Source organism: Uloborus diversus, chromosome 3 (genome assembly GCF_026930045.1).
Source record: "Uloborus diversus isolate 005 chromosome 3, Udiv.v.3.1, whole genome shotgun sequence".
In the NCBI taxonomy this organism is placed as follows: domain Eukaryota; kingdom Metazoa; phylum Arthropoda; class Arachnida; order Araneae; family Uloboridae; genus Uloborus; species Uloborus diversus.
The window spans coordinates 216,652,746-216,680,432 of NC_072733.1; the positions used below are offsets into that span (position 1 = coordinate 216,652,746).

Here is a 27,687-nt window from a genome sequence, read left to right on the forward strand (position 1 = left end):
GCCGCAGTAAGTGCCTTTGCATGCATTATAGTTGTTTCAACTCTATCAGTATCTCATTTACTAATACATTCTTGTTGCATTTGATTATTACTGTTCAAGCTCCCTGCGGCAAAAAGTTATACTTTCTGGCATCATTAGCACCTTTTTTTTTCTTTGCTAGATTGATCTGTGAAGAAGGATTTCAAATTCAAATAGAGTGAAATTATTTTGTTTAAGAAATTTCACTTAATTTAATGTTAAAGAAAAACATCTAAATGTGCAAGAACCATCATAACACTGTACTCGTGTTAAATCTAGTGAAAGTTAATGAGCTGTTTTTAATTTACCTAACCAAGCAGTTCCATTACTCATTTGCAGCAAATACAGTGATCCCAAACCTGCTTCAATCGCGCTGATGTGTGTCCCCGAATACCTGCTGCTCTGTTGTGCTCCAAAATGTATTTTTAAACCCCTTTTGTTCGGAAGCTGCCCCAAAACACTTTCATTGTCAAAATCTCGATTTTCAAAGGGTTTTTTTTTTTTTTTTTTTTTGAAACATTGATACATTTTTTGGAAAGTTGAGATTTCTTAAAGTCAAATGCGTTTAACAAGTGAAGCAAGTTAACCGAGTGAGGCTTTCAAAAAGAGAATGCGTTATCTAACTGGTCGTGCTCAGGCAATGTAGCTCAGATTAGTTTCGTGAAGCGAAATTCTTAAAGCTCGTGAAGGAAAAGGGTGGTTTTGTCAGAAAATGCCCAGTGCATACAATGTTTATGTTTATAAACGAGATGTGTGTGGTTCATATTCAGAGAGCTATGAGTTCATTGTTGAGCATATGAAATATTGTAGCTGGAGTAAACATCAGGGTTTGCAGGATTAAGAAAATTTCAGTAAAAGAAATCAAAACAAATACTTCACTTTAATTATTTATTTGTTCTATGCAACTGACAATAAACAAATATATATATATATATATGGAATGCATTTTGAATTTTAATAGCCTTTACAAATGCACTGTACTTTACTTTTAGTCAAATAATTTAAATACTCCTATTCCTACTATTTCCAAAGTCTTAACGGGGAAAGAAATGTGTAGGAGAGATTTTAAATTAAAAACGCATTTTACAATTTACTGTAACTGATCAAGAAATAATTCAAAATACCTTGTCTTCAAAAAGCATATGCTCCGCAAAAGGAATGATCTGCGTCGTCTGCTTCCAAATGTCCGCCATCTTTATTTTCAAATGAGCGTTCAAAAAGTGAACGCCGTTAACGAAAAACCGATGAGTTAATGTTTGTTAAGCCAGTGAGTTTCATGAGACATAGTACCCTAGTTAATAGTTGAATAAAAAAGAAATTTCCTTCAATATTTGCAGATATTTAGAGAGATTTGAATGACTAATATTTCTTTTCTTGGGTTGATATTGCTAAAACATTGAGATTCAGTTTTGTTCTAGTTAACAAATGAAACATTCTCTATCAATACTCTCACAGCCAGTTATGTTCATATTTATGAATTCTTTATTGAAAATTTAAAACCTAATGTAAATAAATAAATATATATATATATATATATATATATATATATATATATATATATATATATATATATTGTCTTCGTTACAACATTTTAAAGTCGAAAAATGTCCGGAAGAAAGCTCAAGGTGTATGTGCAATCTTTTTGCATTCTTACTACAGGAGAACTCGTCTTGAGTTTTCAGTCACCTTAAACTTTCTATTTTCGAATATACAACTCAACTGATATTAACCGAATCTTTAGTAGCTTAATTTCTATGTGTTTTCTTTCAAGAGGGTGTTTTTCATTTCTTGGGAAACCATATTCATTTTTTGGAACGCCATCTGCAACTATAGGCCAAATCCAACTGATAGCTAAATCGGAAAAATCAAATTCTCTTGTGTGAAGGGTTAAGGTTCAGTCCAATTATGTTTGTGATAAATACATCGAAATTGAATATGGATTTGTATTAATTGTCTTTCCATTGTATTTCTTAATTTCTTTTCTTTTTTTTTGAAAAGTTTTTTTAAGAAACTTGTTGTAGTAATCAATTTAAATTCTCTCATATTGTTATTTGTATAAAAAATATCTATTTTACAAATTAACAATAAACTTTTGTTAAATCTACATTGTATAAATCGCATTAGGCCAAAATTAATGGATGGGTCATACAGGTACTCTGCGCATCTTTTATGTGGTGTTTAGTACCCCAGTTCTACCTGGTTAACAATAATTGAAATTAATAAATAACCTTTCAAAGAATTTCCCAATAGTCTACTAAGACTGATTGTATATTTTTAAAATTATTTTTACCTAAACTAGAAAGTTTTATTTTACAATTTTTTTTTAAATTTCTGTCTGAAAATTTAAAAAAAAAAAAAAAGCTATTGATAATTTTAAATACTTTTCAACTAAAAATGGTTAAGATTAAATTGTAGATCAAAACCATTTATTTAATGGAATACAGTCGACGCTCGATATAACGACCATCTCCGTCCCAGAGAAAAAGGTCCTTATAACGAGTGGTCGTTATAAGAGGTATAAATTTAAAAAATGTACATCGTCATCATGCATGCCCAAATGTTTTTTATCATAGGATTTTTTAGAAAAGTAGTGTGCAAAATATTATGACAGAATATTAAACAAGTTTTAAAGTAGAAAATATAGGGACGAAAATGTTACACACTTTCAGATCTACTACTACTACTACTACCACAACAATTTCTGAAGATAAAACCAGAAACAGAGGTCTGCCTTTTTAGCAGACGTGATTTTTGCAAAACATTATTTTCTGTTTCAGATATAGGTGATAAATTGTGTTTCCCTTGCTTTCCAAAGAAACATTTAAAAGTCCCTCGAGAACCCCAAATCTTTAAAAATACTAGATTTAAACACCAAACTACCAATACATCTGTCAACTCCCTTTTCTTAGGAATCTGGAATTTTCTCGATTTTTCTTCCAATTATTTTTTCTGTGCTAGCTGTGGTGAATGGTAATCTCCCCCCTCCCACCCCCTCTTAAAGTTGGATTTGACATTGAAAACTTCAGGCAGATATCCGTAAACAATGATCAATGTCATTTTAAGCTACAAATTTGTTTTATTGGAAAGAACACAACAAATAGCGTCCGCTGATTCGGTCGCTGTATTGGATTAGACGATACAGAACGGTCGTTATAACGAAAGCAAATTAACATAGAGTTTATAGGAACAAAGTTGGGACTTCTATCACTGGTCGTTATAATGGGACGGTCTTTATAATGTGTGGTCGTTATAATGAGCGTCGACTGTACTTGTATAGTTCTAGTTGACTTATGAAATAAGTGTCGGCTATTTTAAAAATTAGCATTAAATTTGAAAAAGGAGAAAGAAAATGAAACTTTTCGCACTTATGCTGTAAGCTGCATATTTGATATACTCGAAATCAATTTTAATTCATAAAGATAAAATTCACTTTTATTATTTCTTGACTTTTTTTTTATGGCTTGATATTTTATTTTTATGTTATTTAGAGATTTTCATCAATCTTTGAAATCAAGATTTTTTCTTTACAAATATTTGACTAATAAATTGAAACTCAATAAGCTTGTTTTGACTTGAGTTTATAATATAATAAGGTTTAAGACACAAAAAGCTCAAGTAATATCTATTTCAAACTGATTTTTTTTCTGTTTTAAGAAATGTTTTTGATGAAACTTGAGAAATAGCCATAATTTTTTGAACATTTCCCTCAGTATAATTACTTTTACTCATTTATAATTTGCTTTTTAGTTTCTCTAATGAGCCAACTAGTTAACTGGGAATTTCTAAGATAGGGTCCTAAATTCCTAAACATGCATATTTTAAAATAGTTTGTGATATTGCTCTTAAATAATAAATGCAAACTGAAATGGGCACAGTAGGCCTTTGCCCCCATGAGCTGCTGCACTACTGAGTTTAATTAATTGATCAATGTTTTAAGTTGAACTGTTATCTGAAAAATGTACTGCCAATGTAAAAGGGTGTTGGTAGAAAATCTTCTTCCCCTTCTATAGGTTTTTTAATTAATTTGTTTTTATTTTTTTTAAATTTGGATCTAGTTTCAAAGTTACAGACAATTTAACATCGCGAACTCTGACTCTCGGAATTTATAACCTCTAGAGTCCGACACCATTACCTCAAAATCAGTCCGATTATGCAGTCCTGGTTTGCTTCTTACTGATAGTAATTTACAAAGAAACAGAACATATGAACGTTTAAATCAACTTTTTATTACATGCATTGATAGCGATGTATAAGGAAGCACAATATAGGAATGCTTAGATTAAATTTTTATCATGAAGAACAACAAGTAAAAAATGACACATATCAGTAGTGACCCTTCATCTTTCGATTATATCAAGTGATGGAACTTTAAATTACAGAAGGTTTAAAGGTTCACATTAAAATATAACAACATTTAGAAAGTTTATATGCGTTTGTAATGTCTTAATGAGAGAACTCAACACCAGTAATAAAGCTGCGCATATCCCTGTCACTCAGATGAAGTGAGATAATATCGGTACATGGTTTGGGAAACTGACGGGTCTTAAAGGTGAAGCACTCGACCCACTGATCAGTGAGGGCCCTCCTCTCCTTGGCTCTCTTGACTTTATACGCGATCATGTCCGAATAATTCGGGAAAGTTTCGAATGAGCCATTCAGAACCTTAAGGATGTTTTTATTTTGCACATAACGTGCCACAATTGCTACGTCTTCTGTCGCAATATCAAAAAAGCTGATGCTCGATCCCTTTATTTTGGCTTCCTTCATGCGTTGGATCTCAGAGCGACACTCTGCAAGTATAGAGTTGCAAAAGTCTCTCTTATATCTTACGACATCCATCTCTTTCAAGTCCAGTGCGATATCTTTTAAAGCGCACATTCGAAGGATCATCTTCGTTACATTTACAAATCGCGAGTGATTTAACTGGCTCAAAGCTTCCTCTAGAGGGTAAATTCCAGTGTTATCAAGAACATGCGGATTAGCACCCATAAATAGCAGCAGCTTTACACACTCTTCCAAGCCGGAATTAGCAGCAACATGCAGAGGATACTTTCCAGTTTTATCTGGAAGATTGATGCCACAATCTTCTTCTATCAGGATCTGTGCTGCTTCCTCGCAGCAGTCATTGAGCGCGATGAGGAGTGGCGTATACCCGTGGATGTCGTAGAGAATGGGATTGAAGCCTTGACCAAGAAGCTCTTTCACTCTTTCTTCATCTCCTCTTTTTGCTGCTCTATGCAAGGCATGCCGCCCTTGCATGTCAGTTCTATACATATTCTGATATGTATAGAACTCTCCATATACCGGCAGATCCCTCCTGGAAAAGAAAGGATTTCAGTGTTACAGTAGAAGACCTATATAACGCCGACCTATATAACGCAATTCTCTAAAAACTGCACAACTTTTCAGAGGCAAACAATAGGTTTTGAAGTTTAAAAAATCCCTGTGTTTTGCTTTGCTAACATAAAAATTGTTAGACAAAATAAATTTTGAAACAGTTTTTCATCATTCCATCTTAATCCAAAGCTTTTAAATGAAAATTAATACTCACAGTAAACAGAAAATACCAGATGGCTCTAGCAACTGCAGTTGTTATGCAAACCATGAAGCTAGCAGAAGTGCAGGATAATGTACTTTCTTTTGATTGTGAAACATATTTATTTGTGAATAACTAATTGTAATATTGGTGCTTTAATACTCATTGCAGACAAAACTCATTCTGAAGTGCTAATATATAGACACATTCTGAATATTAGTTTCAAAATTTGTGAAATGACCTATATAACGCAATAGCTCTGGTATTAAGGAGTGCGCACAAATAAAAATACACCGATGACAGCAGAAAATACAACTGAATTTTTTTACTGTCATCGGTATAATTCAGTCAGAGTAATGAATGGAATTCATTAAAACTAATGATGAATTTTAAAAATTGACAATTCTCGTTCAAAAAAAGATTGAAAACATTGCCAAATGCCATCTAGGAGCAAATGCAAAACATTTCAATTGTATAGCAATACTGATAATTTTTGAGTTGGGAAATGAAAATGTACTTGGAGTGGCAGACTCACAGTCAAACAATAGTAGTACAGTAAAACCTGTAAAGTTGACCACCCTTGTAAGTTGACCACCTGCCTATGTTGGCCACTTTTGTCGGGAACGGAATTAGTCCTATCTTATAATAATGAAGGAAAACCTCTGTAAGTTGACCACCTGTCTATCTTGACCACTAATGTACACCAAATTTGGTTTGGAGTATTGTAAAAAACCCTTTGTAAGTTGACCATTTGGTTTATTTTTTTTAAACTTAAACAAGCAAATTCTTTTATTATATTTTTATTTATTTTTTACGGCTTTCCACGAATAATTTTACTGCTTTGATGCAGGGTTGCCAATTGCTCTGCATCTTGCGGAGTTCCTCCGCAAAAATAGCTAAACTATGCAGCTCCGCAAAAAAGTTACCTTGCTCCGCATTTCTTGGTCGAATGTTTTCAAGCATGACATAGTGTTTAAAGCTGTTTTTCTTTTGTTGTTCTATTTGAGATAGCCTTTTGTACTCAGTTCAATGAAAACAAGTGTCAGTAAAAAAGTATGAAGTATTTTCTTCCAGTTGCAATATTTGTGGCAACACTGGAATTGTGCTTAAGAGTAAATTTATTTATTTCCGGTGCAAGGGATTAAAAGATAGAACATTTTCATTTTCCATTCCCTTTCTGAATTAGGAGAGTCCAGCTTGTTTCTCATTGTGTTATAAATTTTACATAAAATGGTTTCAAAAAGAAAGTTAGTAGAACTTGAGATTGATAAAAAGTATGAAATATTAAAATTAATTGAAAAGAGGGAAAGCAAGAGAAAATTAGCTGACACAAATGGTATTCAGAATTCCTAAAACTACAGTGTCTAATATAGTAAAACACAAGGGGAAAAAACAAAAATATTTGAATAACATTTTTAATTACTGTTTCAAAGTAATGTTAAACAATGAAAGTAAGTTGAACAGAAAGAGTAAGTGTGAATTAATCGTAAAATGAAGACATGATGCAAGAAATGACAAAAAAAAAAAAGGAAAAAGAAATAGTACCACCCTTTATAAGTTGACCACCTGTCTAAGTTGACCTCCAAAGTACTGCACCGCAAGTGGTCAACTTACACAGGTTTCACTGTAACAGCAAAAATATTAGAATTTAGCTTCGACGACCGGATTTTAGTTATCGCAAAGAAAATAACAGTAAAACTAGTACTGCAAAAAACTGACATCCAGGGCCAATGATTGCCAAATTAAACTGGAGTTTCTCTGAATTGGCGTAAGGGGCTTGCTAAAACTCTTCATTCAGAACTCTAAGAAATTATAGAGGGATGAGGTCCGTTAAGGAAAAGACCACGATAGGATACTAATTACCACCAAATTTCGGATTTTGTGAAATGGATAGCAAATTTCTTTTTCGTCCATTAACCTGGAGACTTGATACCAGATGTACTATGTGTGTATGGTGTGTGACCTCAGAGCCGATGACAACGCACTGAACCGTAATAACTCTGGAGTACAGGTGTTATTTGTTTTACTTCATTACGCCAAAAAATCAAGTTTTTCTATAATCATGCCATTTTGCATTGCATCTTACTACTCCTTCATTCGCGTTGAGAGCAGAGACAGCATAAGTCCGGTACTTATGCCCTATCTGCAATAGGGTGGTTCAAAAAAAAACTTTTTAAGCTAGAGTCTAGGACACCTCCTAATTTTTTTAGCCTTACTAATAGTATTATGCTGTAAAAGTTTTAGTTCTTACTCAAATTTTAAGACAGTGCTCAATGACCCCTCCATTTAACATTAGCCATAGCATAGAAAATATCACAAATTTAGAAACATTTCATTTCCCCAGCTGTTTTTTTTGTAAATAATTATTTTATTGCAATGTATATGCATAATGCTCGTGTATAGTATAATATGTAGCGTTGTTTTTTCATTTCTATGTATTTTTGAAACCCCCGTCCCCATACTGACGAAGTTTGGCGGGGGGGGGGGGGGATTGAGCACCCTCTTTCAGTTGAAATAGGTAGCTAAAATTCATCCAGTATATTGCTATCCACAAGTCTAAAAATATTGAGGGGTGTCCTGGTACCTAGAAGAAACTTTTTTTAACAGGTATTTTTGAACCACCGTAATCTGCAGCAAACAAAAATTGTGGCCCTAAATAAAGTGTTTTGTTGTACAAGGATTTTTTCCCCTTCCACACCAGTCGATTTCTCTACAAAAAAATATGGTAAAACCACAGCTAACTCAATTTTGCAAAAAAAGGGACCTATGTCCTTTCTGAACTAATCGATTTCACTATATGGGATGGTGGCCCAAAGCGGGTAGGTTTTCGAAGAATGCTCCAAAGTTGCCGTTTTTGAATTTATATCGCAACAATCTCGGTTTTATTTCCTAGCAGGGTCCTTGAACTTTAAAATAAAAAGTGATTTTTGTAATATTTCAAATCCAATATTTATTTATTATTAAACATTAAACATTTGAAAAACCCACTTTGCCACAAGGGGGCCCAAAGTGGGTAAGCTTAACTAATTGTGATTTGGTACATTTTAAAATCAAATATGAAGTTATAAATGATTAAATTAGTTGACTATCTACCTGCTATCATAAAATCTATATATATATATATACATATATATATATATATATACATATATATATATATATATATATATATATATATATATATATAAATATATATATATATAAATATATATATATAAAGTTATACTTATCATATTTAAAGTCAGTACATCTATATATATAAAAATGAATGTTTGTCTGTATGTCATCCATGAACTCAAAAACTACCCGGCAGATTTGGCTGAAACTTTCATCGTTTGTTATTTTTGGTACTGGGAATGTTTATAGACCAGTTCGAAAAAAATCCGATCGATAGTTCCTTTTTTATTTCAATTTAAGTCACAATCCATTGGATAAATACGAATAAAATGCAGAAATGAATTCGCGTGAAAGATCTTATTGATAAGAAGTTAGCATTTTTCTTGAGTTTGAACAAATAAATTCTTTCTTTATTGTTTTATGGCTTTTCATGCAACGGGGGGATTTAAAACTTTTTCTATTTGATATTTTTAGCGATTGACTGATCTTGCAAACTGCGTGAGTACAAAATTTGAGTATAGTCACGGCTTCACTTGATACCTGGACCGATTATTATGAAAATTGCTATATATATGTATTTTTCCACGGAGAAGGTGCATAATATGCTCATTGAAGCCACTCGCCACCAGGTGGCACTACAGAGTAGCAACTTCTGCCCCGTTCAACCGATTGTCATGAAAATCAGTATAATGATGTATTTTTTTGTTGGCATAGCAACGCGCATCGGGTACAGCTAGTTTGTTTGTAAAACATAAAGAAATAACTGAGTTAATTAATAGACTAATTAATTGGCATCATAAAAAATAACTTTTTAAAGTTATACTTATCCAATTGAAATAGAAAATCTAAGTCAGCACATGTTTCAAAAAATTATAAATAAACACATGATTAAATCCTATACCCGCTTTGCCCAAAAGCATGTTTTTTTATTTCAATAATTATAACCTTAAATTAATAATTAAATGAACTGATTTGTGGATCACATGACTTCCTTTTATGTCAATTTAATGATAGTAGTCCCTTGGATTAAGCAAAGAAGCACTTTAAATATTTTTACTCCAAGTTTGTTGCGAAGCGTAGCAAAAAAACGTTTATAGAGATTAATTTTCCCAATATTGGAGAACTTAATGTGATTCAATGGTCAACTCTAAATATTGCCAATAGTGGCCAAAATAAAACCAGATTAGAAAAAAAAATGTCGCCAAGTTGGCGACCAAAAGTTTGGCGATATACCGCCAAGTGTTTGCCAAATTATAATACACTTGAGTTTCCATTGAAATTAACAATGATTTCCCCCCAAAAAAGGTGTAAAAGACCCCCTTTGGAACATTCAAATGCAACCAAAAGGGGAGGTGCACAACTAGACCCCACTAGGAGTCTACGTACAATTTCAATTTTCTAGGACATACCGTTCTTGAGTTATGCAACATACATAGGCACAGACGTGACGAGAAAACTCGTTGTAATTAACTCGGGAGTCGTCACAATGGATTTTTCGCGTGTCTATATGTTCTTAGGCACTTATCCATGTGTGGTCGAGTCGAAAAAAAAACTCAATATTCATTCAGGGTCAGTAAAAGGGAAATTAAGGGCGATTTTTGAGTGAATATTTTTTTGCAAATACAATACTTCCTTTTACAATGAGCTGATGTGTGCATCACATCACTTCCTTTTACTCCCATTTAATGTCATTTCCCCCATTACTGGCAATTTTATCGTGATTAAATAGCTTACACTCTAAATATCACCAACAGTGGCCAAATTGAAACAGATTTTTAAAAAAAAAATCGCCAAATTGGCGGGGTACCCTGGTGTCAGTTTGGAAATATTTTTATAGTTTATAATGTTCAAACACTAATTTTGCCTGTTAGTAATATGTTAATGTTTGAATATTTTTTTTAAATATTGATTTCATAGTTTGCTGCACTAAATGCTTGATAAATACTGATGATAAAGCATGAAATGCTTCAAAAAGGTTAGTTATTTTTTATTATAAAATTGATTTTGCTGGTTAAATATTAGTCTTAATTGTTTTTGTCTTGTTTCATTTCTTAATTTGGTACAAACAATTTTGACTATTTGTGAATAAATAACTGATTGGTCCCAATAATAAATATTTGAATTGTAAAGACACTTTCCCTTTCCCCCCAGGATTAAGTATCCTTGTATGAAGGAGACTTGGTCCTGTTACTTAATTTTTGATTTACTTAAAAGTATCTCGTTCTAAAAATAAATTTAAAAAACTGTATATCATTTTTATGGGCAGAAGACTTCTAAATATATAGCCTAAAAATGTTTAGTTCCATTGATTCAAATAAAAATTATAAGCTGCAAGAAAAAAGGGATCAATTGTCCCCAGCCCCAAGCAGAATGAAATCATACCTCGGGGGTTCTTCCAAATCTTTAGCAGGGCGCTTGGCAGGTGCACTCTTCTTTCTTCCATTAGATCCATTTCCTCTTTTCTGGAACATAAAATGAACAAGGTTATTTGGTTAAACAACTGGAACTCATTAATAAAAGAAACCCTAGTCACAAAGATAGTTATCCTTTTCCTGCAAAAGTTTATGAGGAAAAGATGAATGAGCAGTGCTATGTTATTTCATAAACGTGCTTGTTTTTATAGATATTTATATAAAATACTTTTTTTAACATTCTCAAAATATGTCTTTTTAGCAATAGAGACACCAGAGAATTTTTTATGCTAAATTTCACACAATGTACAGTCCAATCTTGATATCTCATACCTCCTTATCTCAAAACCCTTGATGTCTTGAAAAAATATTTTTCCCCTGCATTTTCTATAAAAACCCCTATTTTTTTTCCATAGTTATCTCGAAACTTATTTTTTGAAACCCTTGATATGTCGAAATTTTTGCACAGAAGTAAGTTTCAGTTGTCGTTTTTCTTTGGAAATTTTTGTAGTAAAACCAGTTCTAGGGACCAGTTTTCATCTCTCTTCTTGGAAACTTTGTGATTAGGGGATTGAAGCAAGATAATAGGGTAGTGTTGGTATGAAAGGGGTACTGTGTTTTCCCCAGAGTTTAGAATCTTTGTGCATTTCTCTCGAACATGTTGTCCATTTTGAGGAAAGGGGGTTGATTTTTCGCCAGTCAGTTTTCAAGTGAAAACGGAAAATACGTTCCTCATTTTCATCATTCTGGTTTTTTAACTCCTACAAAATGGCTGCTGAAAAGTTTTTGAATGTGTGGAGCTACTAGTTGAAGATAAGAATTTTCCAATTTTTAGGTGAAAAACCAAGTTGAAATTTTTGTTCATTTCAAAATCTCGTCCTGTGCACTTTCGACAATTATAAAATTTCAAATCTAGTAAAATATTGAAGACTACTTTATTAATCGTAATGCAAAGTGGTCTCATAGTACATATATAAATGCATCTAGCGTACGTGAGTGTAATTGTGAGAGTTTCTAGTGTAATTTTTTTAAAACCTTGATAACTCAAAAACTCTATATCTCGAATTTTTTTCCCCATCCTGAGAGATTTGAGATACCGAGGTTGTACTGTATACTCATAAAGTCTAGTGGCTCAATAGAAGTGATTTGCACTTTCACAGAAATGGGGGAGCTATTGTCTAGGTCAACCTGGGTTCTACTACCGAGTTGGGCATGGTCGACTCAGCCTTTCATTCCTTCCATGGGTCTATCAAAAGAGTACTAAGCATGCTTGGAAACTAAACCCTGTGGGTTCCGTGTCCCATTGACCACTCAAACAGAACATCTGCCTTCCACCCAAGATTGAGATGGACACAGTAGGCATTGGCCCCCACAGTTTGTTGCACCACTTAGTTTATTTTATACTTATTATAAGGTATATTTTTTATTGATTTGTTAACCATAGAAAAAAAGGGCGAATGACAAGGAAGGAATATTAGTAAGATTTATTATTTTTTTAAGTTACAAGATATTCCTATAAATTTTAATCCGATTAAGTACCAGGCATTCAGAGTCAAAAAATATCAAGTCCATTTCAACTTGATTCGCTTAAGGGTCACAGTACCTTTTGAACATTTTTTTTAAATTTAAGTAAATTTTATATTTCTTTGAACCCATAACATGCATACTTATTTCGTAATTAATAATTTATTTTCAAAATTGAAAAATATTGCATATTTTTTTCAAAAATTCAAAAAATTGAGACAAATTTCAATTTTTTAAAATTTTTAAGGCTTTTTTATTTTTGCACTAATTTAAAAAAGTTTTTTGCTAAACTATCACTATAATCATCTCTAAAAATCTGTGCATTCATTTGCTTATGAGTTTATTAGAAAATTTTCTGTGATTAATTATGTAAGAAAATCAAAGTATTTTTTTTTTTAAATTCTGTTTTTAAGGTTTAACATGCTCTAAAAATTTGAGCAATTTAAAAAATGCTTATCCAATGCACATTTTTGTCAAATATGTTATCCCAATTGCAAAAAGTATTACTTTAAAGCTGTATCTTTAATAGTAAAAAATCCTTAGGGATTCTAATGACATGAAAACACAAAAAAACCATCATCGAGAAAAAGCAATTTAAAGTTTTTCTTTTGCGTAAGAACACATAGCGAGCATGATCTAAAACCACTCATAACTTTTTAAATATTTGATCTAAAGCAATGAAACTTTTCCCCCGTGTTTAGAATAGTTTTTAGTTTTGAAATAAGCAATAAAAAAATTTTTTATCGTTTCATCATTTTTGAGGTACTGTAACCCCTTAGCTCTGAAAGACTCAATTATAAATGTAACATTTTGTTTTGAAAATTTACAACATTCAAAGCTAAAGTGGGTCAAATCGAAATCACTGAATGTCACTAGTATACAGATCATTCCACCTCAAATAACCTAAATAAAATAGTTGGCTTTGTTGTCATGTCTCAGATTTTGTCCATTATTTTTTTACAAATAGATATATACTAGGGGACTCGTGCGGAACTCCACACCGTGTTTTAAATCGTTTCCTGTGGCATTCCACTCTTTAAAAATTTCAAAGAAAGGACATTATAAAGAAGAATAAAAAAAAGGTAAATGGATGTTGGCACAAAAGAAGCCACGTAATTTGAAGACATCAGTAACAAAACCCCTGTAAATACAATGCTGGTAGTGATAATGTGACCATTTCTCACTTTTTGGTTGGACGTATCGTCAATGCAAACATAAATATCATTAAAAGTTTTTATTCGTGAAAAAGCAGTAATTGTGCATGTGAAAAAACAAGTTGTGGCAAATACAATTGTGCCTATGTGAGCCTCTGATGAAAACAAAACGAAACAAAAGAAAACAAAAGAAAACATTAAAACGATATTTATTGGCACGGATTCAAACTGACGCCATTCTGATTATAAACACGACACCTTAACCAACCGAGCAAAAATGTTTTCGTTTTTGCATGCTATTCCTTAAAGCAATGAAAAAACAGCAAAAACAGGGCGGTCATTCCAAGCTCGTCAGCTTGCGAGATCGAGATTCTCGCTCACGTGATTGGTTGTGATGTAGAAATGCCACAAACTAGTATTCTAATCTACTCGGACTTAGCTTGCGGCTAGGTTCGAGTAGATTAGAATACTACTTTGCGACATTTCTACATCACAACCGATCACGTGTGCGAGAATCTCGATCTCGCAAGCTGACGAGCTTGGAATGACCGCCCAGTATTTTGACAAAAACATGCAAAAAAAAAAAAAAAACCCTATAGGTCTATGTTTTGTGATTAAACAGCATGAAATGCTTAAAAAATATTCATAAAACATGGAAATTGGATTAGGAAAAAAAGGTAGATCTTGCGCAGCGACAGAAAAAAAACAGGCTAGAGAAATAGCAAACAAGATTGAAAAGAAGAGTTTCTATTTTTTAAAATTTATATAATTTCCCATAGCAGGCTACTTTAACCGTTAGGGCTTGGATATCAGCACATGCTTTTCTCTTAATCAAGGAGTTAAAAAATAAAATCAAGATCAGTTGAACCGAGTCCATTTTTTAAGTGTAATTTTTCAAACGTTGACAAAATGCAATTGTTTGTTTAATTTTCGCCGAAAGCAGAGAGGAAGAAAATGACATCTTACTTATGAATGTGATAACAATTTTAATTAAGTTAATTATTATAGTAATTAATTCATATTCTAATAAATAGTTAAAGGTTTACTGAATGAAACACGTAATTTCAACTTGGGGCAGGAATTTTTTATTTATAAAAGATCAATTACTGCTATTAGAAAAATCTACATTTTAGCATACAAAGAAACATTTTTCTGCACAAAAAGGACTCCCTTGAGGTCTGAAATTTCTGAAAACTCAAAGAATCTGCATAAGAACTACAGGCTACATCAAACAATAAACTGATAAAACAAAAACAACATTGAAACTAAAATTTCCGTCCCAGATACGATATTTTGCCACCTTCTTGTTCATACGTAATGCTCGATCCTACCGAGCAAATTCCTGACCTAAGCTTTTGAGTTCTATTCATTGAACTAATATTTAATACAAAAAGTAAAAAAATGGGGGTTTTTTGACCCAAAAAATTAATTTTTAGACCCTAGCAAATAAGAAAGTTCTCGGACACCGACAGAAAAAGTCTAGAAAAATAATATAGAAGATAAGATATTGAAAATAAGAATTTTAATTTTTTAAAATTTATACAATTTGACATAGCAAGCTGCTTGAGCCGTTATAGCTTAGATGGCAGCACGTGTTCATCATTTAACTGAACAGTTAAAATACAAAAGAAGTTAAACTACTTATGTTTTTTAAACGTAGCTTTTTGAATGTAGTCAAAATGTGATTGGCTATTTATTTTTTGCCAAAAGCAGAAGAAAAAAAAATGATACCTTACTCATGAAGTTGATAGTAATTTTTATGCTTTCCTTCGCATTTTCATAAATATTCATTGGTTAATAACTAAATGAAAAGCATAATTTCAATTTGGGGTAATAATTTTTTTTTACTTTCACAAATGGTCGAAAACTGTCATTAGAAGAATCTGCACTTCAGTATGCGAAAAAAAAATTGCACAAAAAATTATTCTCTTGAAGTCTGAAATCTTAAACCTGATACTTTTATAAATACAAACATTATGCTTTAGTTTTCTGAGCGGAGCCAAAGCTTGAAAAAAAAAAAATTACAATAAGAGTCAATTTATCTGCAGGCTGCATCAAGATTTCGCAACAGCAAGGAGCATTCCCGTCTCATTCATTTTATTGCCTCACTTGTGTTTTTTATTGTATTTTAAGTGTTGATGTAATACGTGACATTTTTCTAATTTTTCGTTTCCGGACTGGGCCCGAACGCTCGTTCTTCTGGTTACCAGTCGAACGCTCTACCGATCAAGCTATTCAGCTCGTCGATCACAGCTCAATCTAAACTTATAAATTTAACCAAAAACCTCAGTCCGATGCATTAAAACGGGGTTTTTTTTGACAGAAAATTTTTTTTTTGAGCGTGGTTCTATTTTTCATCATTAGCCTGCACGATAAGCTTTGAAATGAAGAGTACAATCCCTTAGTCCTAGGTGTATACCTCCAGTTGCGAAAATGTTCAAAATCAGAGTTAAGTGCAGAGTTAAGACATTGACAGTTTGAAGCAAAAATAAAAATGAGTCGAAAAATACAAAATTTAACTTTTTATACGGGCCCTAGGTCCCCTAACTAATATTTAGAGAACACAAAAACTTGACATTTGTGAGACCAAAACTCAGGGAGATATTCCAATTTAAAGTTTTTAAGGACCATACAAAAGATGAGATTGGAACTTATTGCCCTTTCAGAAGAATGACAGGTCGTCAAAGTAAGAAAAACAAGGGATTTATGTTTTTCATTGCTATTCAAAAAGTTATGCAAATGTTATGCCGTGATACACAAAAACATACGACAAAACCTCAAAGAATTTGAAAACCCACACTCTATGCACACATATAACTTTAACCACTTGCTAACAGCTATCTTTTCCCTCAAAAGGTGTTATTGACAGCGAGTGAAAAGTGGTGTAAGTCACAAAACGCTGCGTTTCATATCTCGGTGAATATTGGTCTTACTAATTTCAAACTTTTTGTGTTGAAATTATTTTTCAATGGAGATTATTTCCCTAAACATAAGTTAGGGGACCTGGGGCCTGTATAAAAAGTTAAATTTGGTATTTTTTGGCTATTTTTATTGTTACTTCAAACTTGCAATATCTTAACTCTGCATCTGATTTTGAACATTTTTGCAATTGGAAGTACAGTCAGATCCCAACTTACGCAAGGGGTGCATTCCAAGACCCTCCGCGTAAGACGGAATTTCGCGTTGTGGAACAATGCATGTTTAGAAATTTTTTTATAAGCATACCCAATTATTTCAGACATGTGTTAACACCCCTCAAATTGTTTCAAACCATTTCTTAGCTATGTTTACCCGTATGTTTTATAAAAAACTGACTTTTTACTGCATTTTGGAAAAAGCGTTACTATTTAACATGATTACTGTTATGAATCACAAAATCAATGATCAATAAGATACGTGCACTTAAACAGTAGGGTACTTACAGAAAGAACATTACTGCCTTATAATAGCACTGAACAGTAGATATCGTAATTTAAATTATAATTTTAAAAAATATGAAGTTTATGCAGTGTGGGAACACCACTATTGTCGGCTTGGCTTTCATTTTCATGATGTTTGTATTTTGCTCAGACACTACTCTGCGAGTTTCATTATTAAAACTAAGTTCTGAACTTTTGCGAATTTCCTTTTCTTGAACTTCGATCGTACGTATCGAAGGTAAACTCATGCCTAATTGTCGTGCTACCTTCGAGGCACTTTATAATTGTTCAAGCATCGAAAATCTTTACCTTTTCTTGCATTATCAGAAACTTTCTGTTTTTCTTTCCCCTTTTGAAAACTTTAGATGAAAGTCCTCGTTTGTGAACCATTTTGTTTTATCAATGTTCATAAGAAGGAAAAAAAATGTTAAGAATCAGAGCATTAATTTGTATAAACTATAAAGCAAAGCATTGTTTAGACTAATACAGTGTGTGAACTTCCGCTGTCAAAGGGATGCTAAAAGGATGAAAGTCCATTCACGAAACCAATACAGTCGAGTCCCGACTTGCGCGAGGGATGTGTTCCAAGACACCTCGCGTAAGTCGGAATTTTGCGTTGTGGAACAAAGTATGTTTAGTAATTTTTTATAAGCATACCCATTGTTTCAGACGTTTGTAAACACCCCTCATATTGTTTCAAACCATTTATTAACTATATATTGCTGTATCTTTTACAAAGAACCGACTTTTTCTGTATTTTAGAAAAAGCGTTTTAATTTGACAAATTCTGTAATTTCGCACAAAATCAATGACTAATGGGGGAGAGAAACTTAAAATAAAGCAGAATGGTACTTACAGTATGTACACTACATCATTATTATAGCACTTAACAGTACAGATATAGTAAATATATTTATAATTTAAAAAATGAAGAAGGTTTATACAGCGCGACCAGAATGTTATCAGAATGTATTTTATCAACGTTCATATGTAAAATGAAAAAAAAAAAAAAGTTAATAATCGGAGCAGTTATTTGTATAAACTAAAGCAAAATGTTGTTTAGTCTAATACAGTGGGTGAACTTCCACTTTCAGTGATGCTAAAGGGATGAAAGTCCATTCACAAGACCAATATTTAATGTCAACGAAGCTCATTCTAACTCTACGCCGCTCTTTTCCGAAAAATTTCATGTTGCAAGCGAGTCATTTGTGTCCGCACTAAAAAAATTCATTACTCATGAAAAACTCGCGTTATAGTCATTTCGTGTAAGTCGGATCGCGTTGTAGCGGGATCCGACTGTATTTAGTGTCAGCGAAGCCCATTCTAATGCTCCGCCGCTCCTTTCCAAAAAAAAATTCATGTTGCAAGCGAGTAATTTGCCTCAGCAGTGAAAAAAAATCATTACTCATGAAAAACTCGCGTTATAGCCATTTCGTGTAAGTCGGATCGTGTTGTAGCGGGATCCGACTGTATACATCTAGGACTAATGGTTGCGAAAATAAAGGTCTTTGCAGGTTAAAACGGAACACCCTATAAGTAACCAAAAGGAAGTATTGGACACATTGAAATTGATTACATGCAAGAGACATTTAGCGGGATCCGACTGTATACATCTAGGACTAATGGTTGCGAAAATAAAGGTCTTTGCAGGTTAAAACGGAACACCCTATAAGTAACCAAAAGGAAGTATTGGACACATTGAAATTGATTACATGCAAGAGACATTTAGCGGGATCCGACTGTATACATCTAGGACTAATGGTTGCGAAAATAAAGGTCTTTGCAGGTTAAAACGGAACACCCTATAAGTAACCAAAAGGAAGTATTGGACACATTGAAATTGATTACATGCAAGAGACATTTAGCGGGATCCGACTGTATACATCTAGGACTAATGGTTGCGAAAATAAAGGTCTTTGCAGGTTAAAACGGAACACCCTATAAGTAACCAAAAGGAAGTATTGGACACATTGAAATTGATTACATGCAAGAGACATTTAGCGGGATCCGACTGTATACATCTAGGACTAATGGTTGCGAAAATAAAGGTCTTTGCAGGTTAAAACGGAACACCCTATAAGTAACCAAAAGGAAGTATTGGACACATTGAAATTGATTACATGCAAGAGACATTTAGCGGGATCCGACTGTATACATCTAGGACTAATGGCTGCGAAAATAAAGGTCTTTGCAGGTTAAAACGGAACACCCAATAAGTAACCAAAAGGAAGTATTGGACACATTGAAATTGATTACATGCAAGAGACATTTAGCGGGATCCGACTGTATACATCTAGGACTAATGGTTGCGAAAATAAAGGTCTTTGCAGGTTAAAACGGAACACCCTATAAGTAACCAAAAGGAAGTATTGGACACATTGAAATTGATTACATGCAAGAGACATTTAGCGGGATCCGACTGTATACATCTAGGACTAATGGTTGCAAAAATAAAGGTCTTTGCAGGTTAAAACGGAACACCCAATAAGTAACCAAAAGGAAGTATTGGACACATTGAAATTGATTACATGCAAGAGACATTTAGCGGGATCCGACTGTATACATCTAGGACTAATGGTTGCGAAAATAAGGGTCTTTGCAGGTTAAAACGGAACACCCTATAAGTAACCAAAAGGAAGTATTGGACACATTGAAATTGATTACATGCAAGAGACATTTAGCGGGATCCGACTGTATACATCTAGGACTAATGGTTGCGAAAATAAAGGTCTTTGCAGGTTAAAACGGAACACCCTATAAGTAACCAAAAGGAAGTATTGGACACATTGAAATTGATTACATGCAAGAGACATTTAGCGGGATCCGACTGTATACATCTAGGACTAATGGTTGCGAAAATAAAGGTCTTTGCAGGTTAAAACGGAACACCCTATAAGTAAATAAAAGGAAGTATTGGACACATTGAAATTGATTACATGCAAGAGACATTTAGCGGGATCCGACTGTATACATCTAGGACTAATGGTTGCAAAAATAAAGGTCTTTGCAGGTTAAAACGGAACACCCTATAAGTAACCAAAAGGAAGTATTGGACACATTGAAATTGATTACATGCAAGAGACATTTAGGGGTGGATACAGACTACCATTTTAGGGTGGTTCAAGCTGCCCCCCCCCCATGAACGAACCTGAGGTTTACGGTATGGAAAATTTCTGAAACTGCTTAGATGTCAATAAAAAGCACCAATTGGACCTGCAGTTAGGCACCTAATGGGGCATAAAAGTTACAAATTAGTTTCATAAGCAATGAAAAGAAGTCTAGTATTTCAAATATTTACTTTAAAAAATAATTAATGAATTAAAAAGACTACTGAAATTGTTTACATTTTATTCATGAATGTTTGAACACAATGTGGAGGGATACTATTGTTGACGGTTTAGGGGGGGGGGGTCATGGTCCACCCCTGTTGCCATTTTAGCGAGTCATTCGAAACTTACAGATTTAGCAGTTGCATGGAAAACTTAATAAGAATTTTTTAAACACATTTCACTGTAAAACAAAAATAATTCTGCTCTAAAAATTTAGTTCTAAAGTGTTATTTTAAAAAAGCATTCAAAACATTTGGTCTTCATAGATTTAAGTTTTTTAGAAAAACAAAACAATTTCTTCAAAAGTAGTCCAACTTACAGAGCTCATCTTTTCTTTAATTGATTTTCTGCAGTTCTGTTTTAATCTGAGTTCTTTTCAAATCTGCAACAAAAATTCAAAGAAACTAAATTTAAACAAATTTTCACAATATAGACATTATCATTGTTGCAAATATTTCAGAAATCAATTCCTCACCAATCAAATGTTTCAAACCTCTTACTTTAAAAAAAAATGTAAATATTGGCATAGTCAACTCCTTCTAATCTGCAATACTTGGGATCAGACGTTTTGCAGATTACACATTACTTCAACGAACTTTTCTAAGAAATGTAAAATTACTTTTAAATCGTGATAAAAATGGAAATAATTAAGAAATAAAATGATCTAATATCATTTTAATTTTAATAAGAAATACTATTACTTTATTATTCATTGCTGTTTATCAATTTTCATACATAAGTTAGCCAAACAAAGAAGAGGTAGTTGATTCTTTAAAATTATTTTGGTTGAATTAGGTAATCATTAGTTCTTGCTGTTACAGTTTTGTCTTTGAAGAAATTTTAAGTATTTATTCCCAAAATAGATATCTTCCTCACCAAGAGGATATTCCCTCATTATCTCACAACATCTTATCATCAGTTAGAGTACAAACTCATTCAAATCATCATTACAGAGCTGCCACTGAGTTCTGCCCCTAAAAACAGCTGCTTTAGTAGCCTGTAAGATGAAAAATACTCTCCAAAGTAGTTACCACATGAAAAAATAGTTTAAATAGATTACAAAATAGTCTCTCATTTAAAAAAAAAAACGCTTAGGTCATAATGTATGAATTTAGAAATAGTTAATATGTAGTTTATTTCTGAAAGATTTCCCCTCCCACTTTCCTATTTTTTTCAAAATAATTTCAAAATTTCATCCAGTTTCTTTGAGCTAATTTTCATGTTATTGTTAGTAAAAATACATTACGTTAACTAGAAATGAAATTTTCAAAATATTAGGGGGTAGCCTGTGGGAAGAGACTTGTTTAGAAGCACTTTTAATTTAAATTATTTCTTTTCATTATAGTCATTTAATCCAAGGTTTTTATTCCTTATAAAAATTAAAAAGTTATCTAGAAGTACTATGCTAAAGAAGAAAATCATCAACACATGAAAAACATTGCTAATTTTTATACATATGTATATTTAGTCAAAATAGAAAAAAATAAATTAAAAAATGACATTACTTCAACCATCATTTTGTAAATAATAATAAAGTATGCACACATTTCTTTAAACAATGAAATGATATTTAATTATAATTAATGTTTTGTTGAATCAAAAATCAATAATTTAAAGATCATGTCATAAAATGTATGATCCAATCATATGTATAGGGTCACACGGCGTAAAACGGGTATAAAAATCAGCATTTTTATTTTCAATGATTAATAGCAGAAACATAATAAAATATAATCATAATTTATTTTATATTCTATACAATGTGTATCTTAGGTCTTAATGTAACATAGTTTGCTTTTGCTTTTTACTGTAATTTTTGTTTAAAGAGCTATACCTATTTTAACCCCATGTTTTGGGATAAAATCGGTAAAGTTGAACTACACTGTACCAATTAATTGAGCATGGTTATTATTTTTTCATGGCCCTATAATTTCATAAAACATGTTCTCTTTCATTCTTTAAAGTTTTCAAACATTTCCTAACAATGGCAAAGCAGATGAATTACTGAAAAATATTATAGACATGAGTTAGACCTATAAGAGAAAATATAAAGATGGAAAATGAGGGGATAAATACTAACCAAGATTTGTCTAGAATGTTGGTATGTTTCATGTAAGACAGCATCTTTATTTTCAGAAAAAAATTAACTAACTTCTTTGTTCTTGAAATACACCCCCAGCTCAGTCAATTCCAGCCAAGGACTACAGTTTTGTGCTTATAAGCACTCATCAGCCCGGCTTAGGAAGTGACTGAGCTGGAGGTGGAAAACCTCTTAAGGAAGCCAAGAGTGCCAAACAAACTGGTAGCTAATATAGAATTAGCACTGACCAGACAAGTGACCGAAGCAATGGTTCAGTTCAACTCAAAGATTGAAGGCAAGGCATGGTATATTCAGTAAGTTACCGCCCTATAGCCAGGGCTAAGGCAGAAATACATGAAATACACCACTAGTACGAAGCTGTAGTCCTCGGCTGGAATTAACTGAGCTGGCGGTGTATTTCAAGTATTTCTGCCTTAGCCCTGACTATAGGGCGATAACTTACTGAATAACTTCTTTGTTGTTTCATTATTTCCTATCGTTTGCTCAAAAAAACATTTTTATTTTAGGAGGGAAAAAAAACAGATAAAAAAAAAGACGATTACATTCCGAATTAATTCTGTTACTTTTTTACAGTGTGATTTTTCAGTATTTTTACTGAATTCAGTAGTTTTTGAGAGAGCAAAATATCGTATGCAAAAAAAAGCAGGGGTATTGGAAGTTAAATTCAACATGTTCCAGTTAATTTCATGCATTCAATTAAAATAGTCTGCTATATAGATACAAAAATACATGGGAGTTTCAGTTGTAGTAAAATATACTAACAGTGTTGCGTTAGTTCACACAGCTAAGCAATTTCAGTATTTTTTATTTTGTTTGGATCACATGTCTGTTAAAAAAAAAAAAAAATACATATTCAGGGTCCACTACAGGCTGATTTTGCTACCGTTTTACGGTACCTTCACAAAAATCTTGTTTTGAAATCGGTACTTTCACAAAAATCAAGTAGTAAAATCAGTAGCTTCACGAAAACATCAAAAATTTTACAAAAATTCGCATTTTAAAACATAAAATTTGTTTCTCTGTTTAAAACAAAATATATTCATAAAATAAAATTATAAGCAGGTTTATATGAACAAACGCTTAAATAGAAATCTTTTTGTAGTATTTTAACTAATTTTTAGCTGTTTTTCACCTAGTGTATTTATGCAATATTATCGCAATCTTTAAACATCTGTTTTGAAGAACCGTTTTTCTCATAATTTCCTATATTGTACACAGTACATAGACCATTAAGCTGAAATTACGATGGTATTTTTTGTACTCCTTAGGTTTTTAGCTCCCCCTACCCAAAAAAAAAACAAAAAAAAACGAAACCTGTTAAAAATAATACTAGATGACATTTACACTTTTCGAACTAAAATTTCACATGTTCCACTACTTCTTTCACAAAAATTAGGATGCGTCTAAAATTTCACAAAAACAATGCCGATAAAAAAAAACTTTCACAAAAATAGAATGATGCAATACTTTCACAAAAATAGGTTGCGAGAAAAAAATCCTGGATTGGCCCCTGGTATTATTAAGGGAAGGTGGGGCACCTTGGGACACCATAAATTTCAGCTTTAATTTCGTAAACAGAAATTAATTCTCTTAGGACATTATCAATGACAGCAGGTTTTACTGTTCAGTGTACTTTGGAATTTCTCACATGTGAACAGGAAAAAACGGATCTAATTTTCTCTGTTTTGAAAGGTTCAGAGTTATATTAATAGGTAGTTTCATTATTTTAAATAGGAAATGAAATAATTTCAATCATAGCATGTGGGAATTAAAACATGTCCTTTCATAATAATTTTAAGGTTAAAAAACGTATTGTGCGGCTAAGTATAACTTTTAAAACGTTGATATATAATAACAATCTTAAGTAAGGCAGGTTTTGACACATAGTGGTGGGGCACGTAGAGACACTGCCCCAAGCTGCTCCACCAATGTACAGAAAAAGCCTATTTCATTGTACAGTCGTCCCTCGCTACTTCGCGCTTCGACTTTCGCGACTTCACTACATCGCGGTTTTTTCTAGGTTTTTTTTTCAATTATAGTAATTAGCCTTTGTTTTGATGTGCTATCATTTTATTTTCCCACCGCCACCCTCTGTAGCATCACCGTCGAACGGCTCCTCACGATGCTGCTCCTATAGCGACAGCCGTCTCCAGGTTGCATCCATGTCCTAAACACACGCGCATACATACACAACTACATGCACACACACGCACGCATACATACAGACACCTACACACACACAAAAACATACACACACACAACTACTCACACATTCATGCATACATACAGACACCTACACACACACAAAAACATACACACACACATACAAACAACTACTCACACATTCATGCATACATACAGACACCTACACATACACACACAAAAACAAACACACACACATACACACAACTACCCACATGTTCATGCCTACACACACATACACATATCCCCCACACACGCATACATACAGACACCTACACACACACAAAAACATACACACATACATACACACAACTACTCACACATTCATGCATACATACAGACACCTACACATACACACACAAAAACATACACACACACATACACACAACTACCCACACATTCATGCCTACACACACATACACATATCCCCCACACACACATTCATACACACAACTACCCACACACTTATACCAGCACACAAACACAAACACACATGCCCTCTACACACAAACACGCATACCCCCCACACACGAACACACACGCCTACATACACACACTCGTGATTGCGAAAAACATAATTTGAATTCAAGATGTCAAAATTCAAATTTTTTTTTTCATTGTTTGTTTTAAATTTCTGAATTTTATACTGCGCTACATTGATTGTGAAAAGTAGAAGAAAACGCGTGCAAAAGCTCCCACTTCCGGATTCATCCAAGAACGTTTCCCTCATTCCCCGAAACCATCTTCACCGCTGACGAGAAAAGAAATCCGTCCGAAATATAAACCGACAATTGCAAGTCCCAAACCAACATTTTCCGAGAAATCATTTGAAAATAACTAGAGTGGGAATGATTCATGGTTCTTGGAAAATGGAGTCACTCACAGGGTCGAGTACTTATGCGCTTCTATAAACTTTTTTCTACAAAAGCATAACAAAGTATATATCTTTTAAGTAAAGTCTGAGGGGCTAGTTGTACGTGGAGGTATAAAATCGCTGAAGAAAGTGTAGGGAATCGCTATCTCATTTTAACCCTTAAGCACTAACTGGAAAGTATAAATCACTGTATTATTACTAGGGGATAAATACATCTGTGAATGGTGTTTCTACAATGCACTAGCTTTTTAAGTTGTATACGTAAATGTAGAGGAAGAACGGGGGCTCCTCTCCTACAGTTACTAACGGGCAATTGATTCATCGGGCAATTCCATGGTGTCATACGTAAAAAATGAAGAAAAATTTCTCAATTTTAATTCTATTTACCAAATATAAACTGTTCCAAAATGATCAAATTTATTTAGAAGATAATTACTACATCCCACTGAATAAAAAAATGATGTTAGTTTTTCAAAATAGAACCATAAAGTATAAATTAAAAAAAATTTAAAGAGTTGGTGTCGGACGTAAACACACAAATAGTAAAATTGATGGTTCACTTAAAAATTATTAAAAGTCTGTGAATTGGCTTACATTTTAATTTTAAAAACAGCATAATTCTAAAGTACACTTATGATTGAAGCATATTTCACAGTTATCAAATGATATTATAAAGAATAAAATTATTTAAAAAAAATATTTTTAGCTTGGTGTTTGGACGTAAATTTTTGGTGTCGGACGTAAATTGTTCATATTGGATGTAAACTATTGCTCTTAAATGTAAATACATAACAATGATTACAGTTATAAATATGTAAATTATAGGTTACATATACTGAAACAAAATTTACTAAGTAAATTCAAAAGTAGGGTTAATTGGGGGAAGTGGGACACTGGGGTAAGTGGGTCACCCCCCAAAAACTGAAATATCCATATGGATTTTATACTTTTACATTGATCATGTCATGGTTCATCATAGTGATTAGTTTTGCATATATTTGGGTTAAGTGGAATTTTTTTCTAGGTCAGAGAACATAGTCAAAAAAAAAAAAAAAATCTGAACAATATTTTTTGGCGAGTTTAAGCAGTATTTTTAAAAGAAGTGTTTCCTGGTCAGCATTTATTTTTTATTATCATTAAACATTCATGTACAGTTTAACTTAAAGTGCATACTGCAGTCAGAATTTTTGAGTAAAATATTATTAAAAACTTTTAGAGGAGGGGCCCCACTTATAAAATTTTGGTATAAGATGTCCCCACACTATGGGGTAAGTAGTTCCCCCCCCCCCCCCTAATAGTGAGGATTTGAAAATCAAAAGCAACTTTGATGAAATATTTGTATTAGTGAAATACAAGACAACTATGATGACTTAGTAGGAATTGATAGTTCAGCTACAAAAGCTGGTGATTAGTCATTTGTGAAACTTACATGAAAGAAAACCATCAAGATTTATATGGGTTGAATGTTGATAATGGTTCTTCATTAGCCAACTTTACATAGACACAGTCATTTAGTGTTTCTAATTTCTTTTTACACTTATAGTTTTGGCAAATTTGCCAAAATTGATCTTGATCAACTGTGTTACGTTCATTCAACACACCTTTTCTCAACAGGGGTCTTACTTACCCCTATCAACCCTAAATGTATATACATTAAATTCACTAAGTTGTTTTTTATGCATGTTTCACTTTAACTTTGAAATTATAGGCAAAAAAAGGAGAAACACAGTTGAAAACATATGTTATTTAAAGGAATGTAACAGCGTCGGACGTAAATAGTGTCGAACGTAAAAAAATTTTTACGTCCGACACCTAGATTTTAGTACAAAATATTCACCTGTTACAAAATGAAAATAGGTTACATCAAAGAGATTGAAATTCTTACTTTGTACCCAAAAATACATGTATGTAGCTTTAAAATTATTGGCTCAGCATAATTAACTGCCCATTTTGGTGTCGGACGTAGAACACTTAATGTACCCCAGAGGAATTCTTTTACAAA

At 32.8% G+C, this 27,687-nt stretch overlaps 1 protein-coding gene across 1 annotated transcript in view; it reads right to left on the reverse strand.

The window, feature by feature from the left end:
- Positions 1-4,233: 4,233 nt before the first annotated feature.
- Positions 4,234-27,687, reverse strand: part of LOC129219430 (ankyrin repeat domain-containing protein 53-like) — a 34,325-nt gene continuing 10,871 nt past the window's right edge. Inside the window, exons 2-4 of the mRNA XM_054853829.1 lie at positions 20,828-20,890; positions 11,054-11,133; positions 4,234-5,335 (exon numbers count right to left, since the gene is read on the reverse strand). Coding sequence (XP_054709804.1) covers positions 4,462-5,335; positions 11,054-11,133; positions 20,828-20,836 — 963 coding nt within the window. The 5' untranslated portion in view covers positions 20,837-20,890 and the 3' untranslated portion in view covers positions 4,234-4,461. The remainder of the gene's footprint in view (positions 5,336-11,053; positions 11,134-20,827; positions 20,891-27,687) is intronic.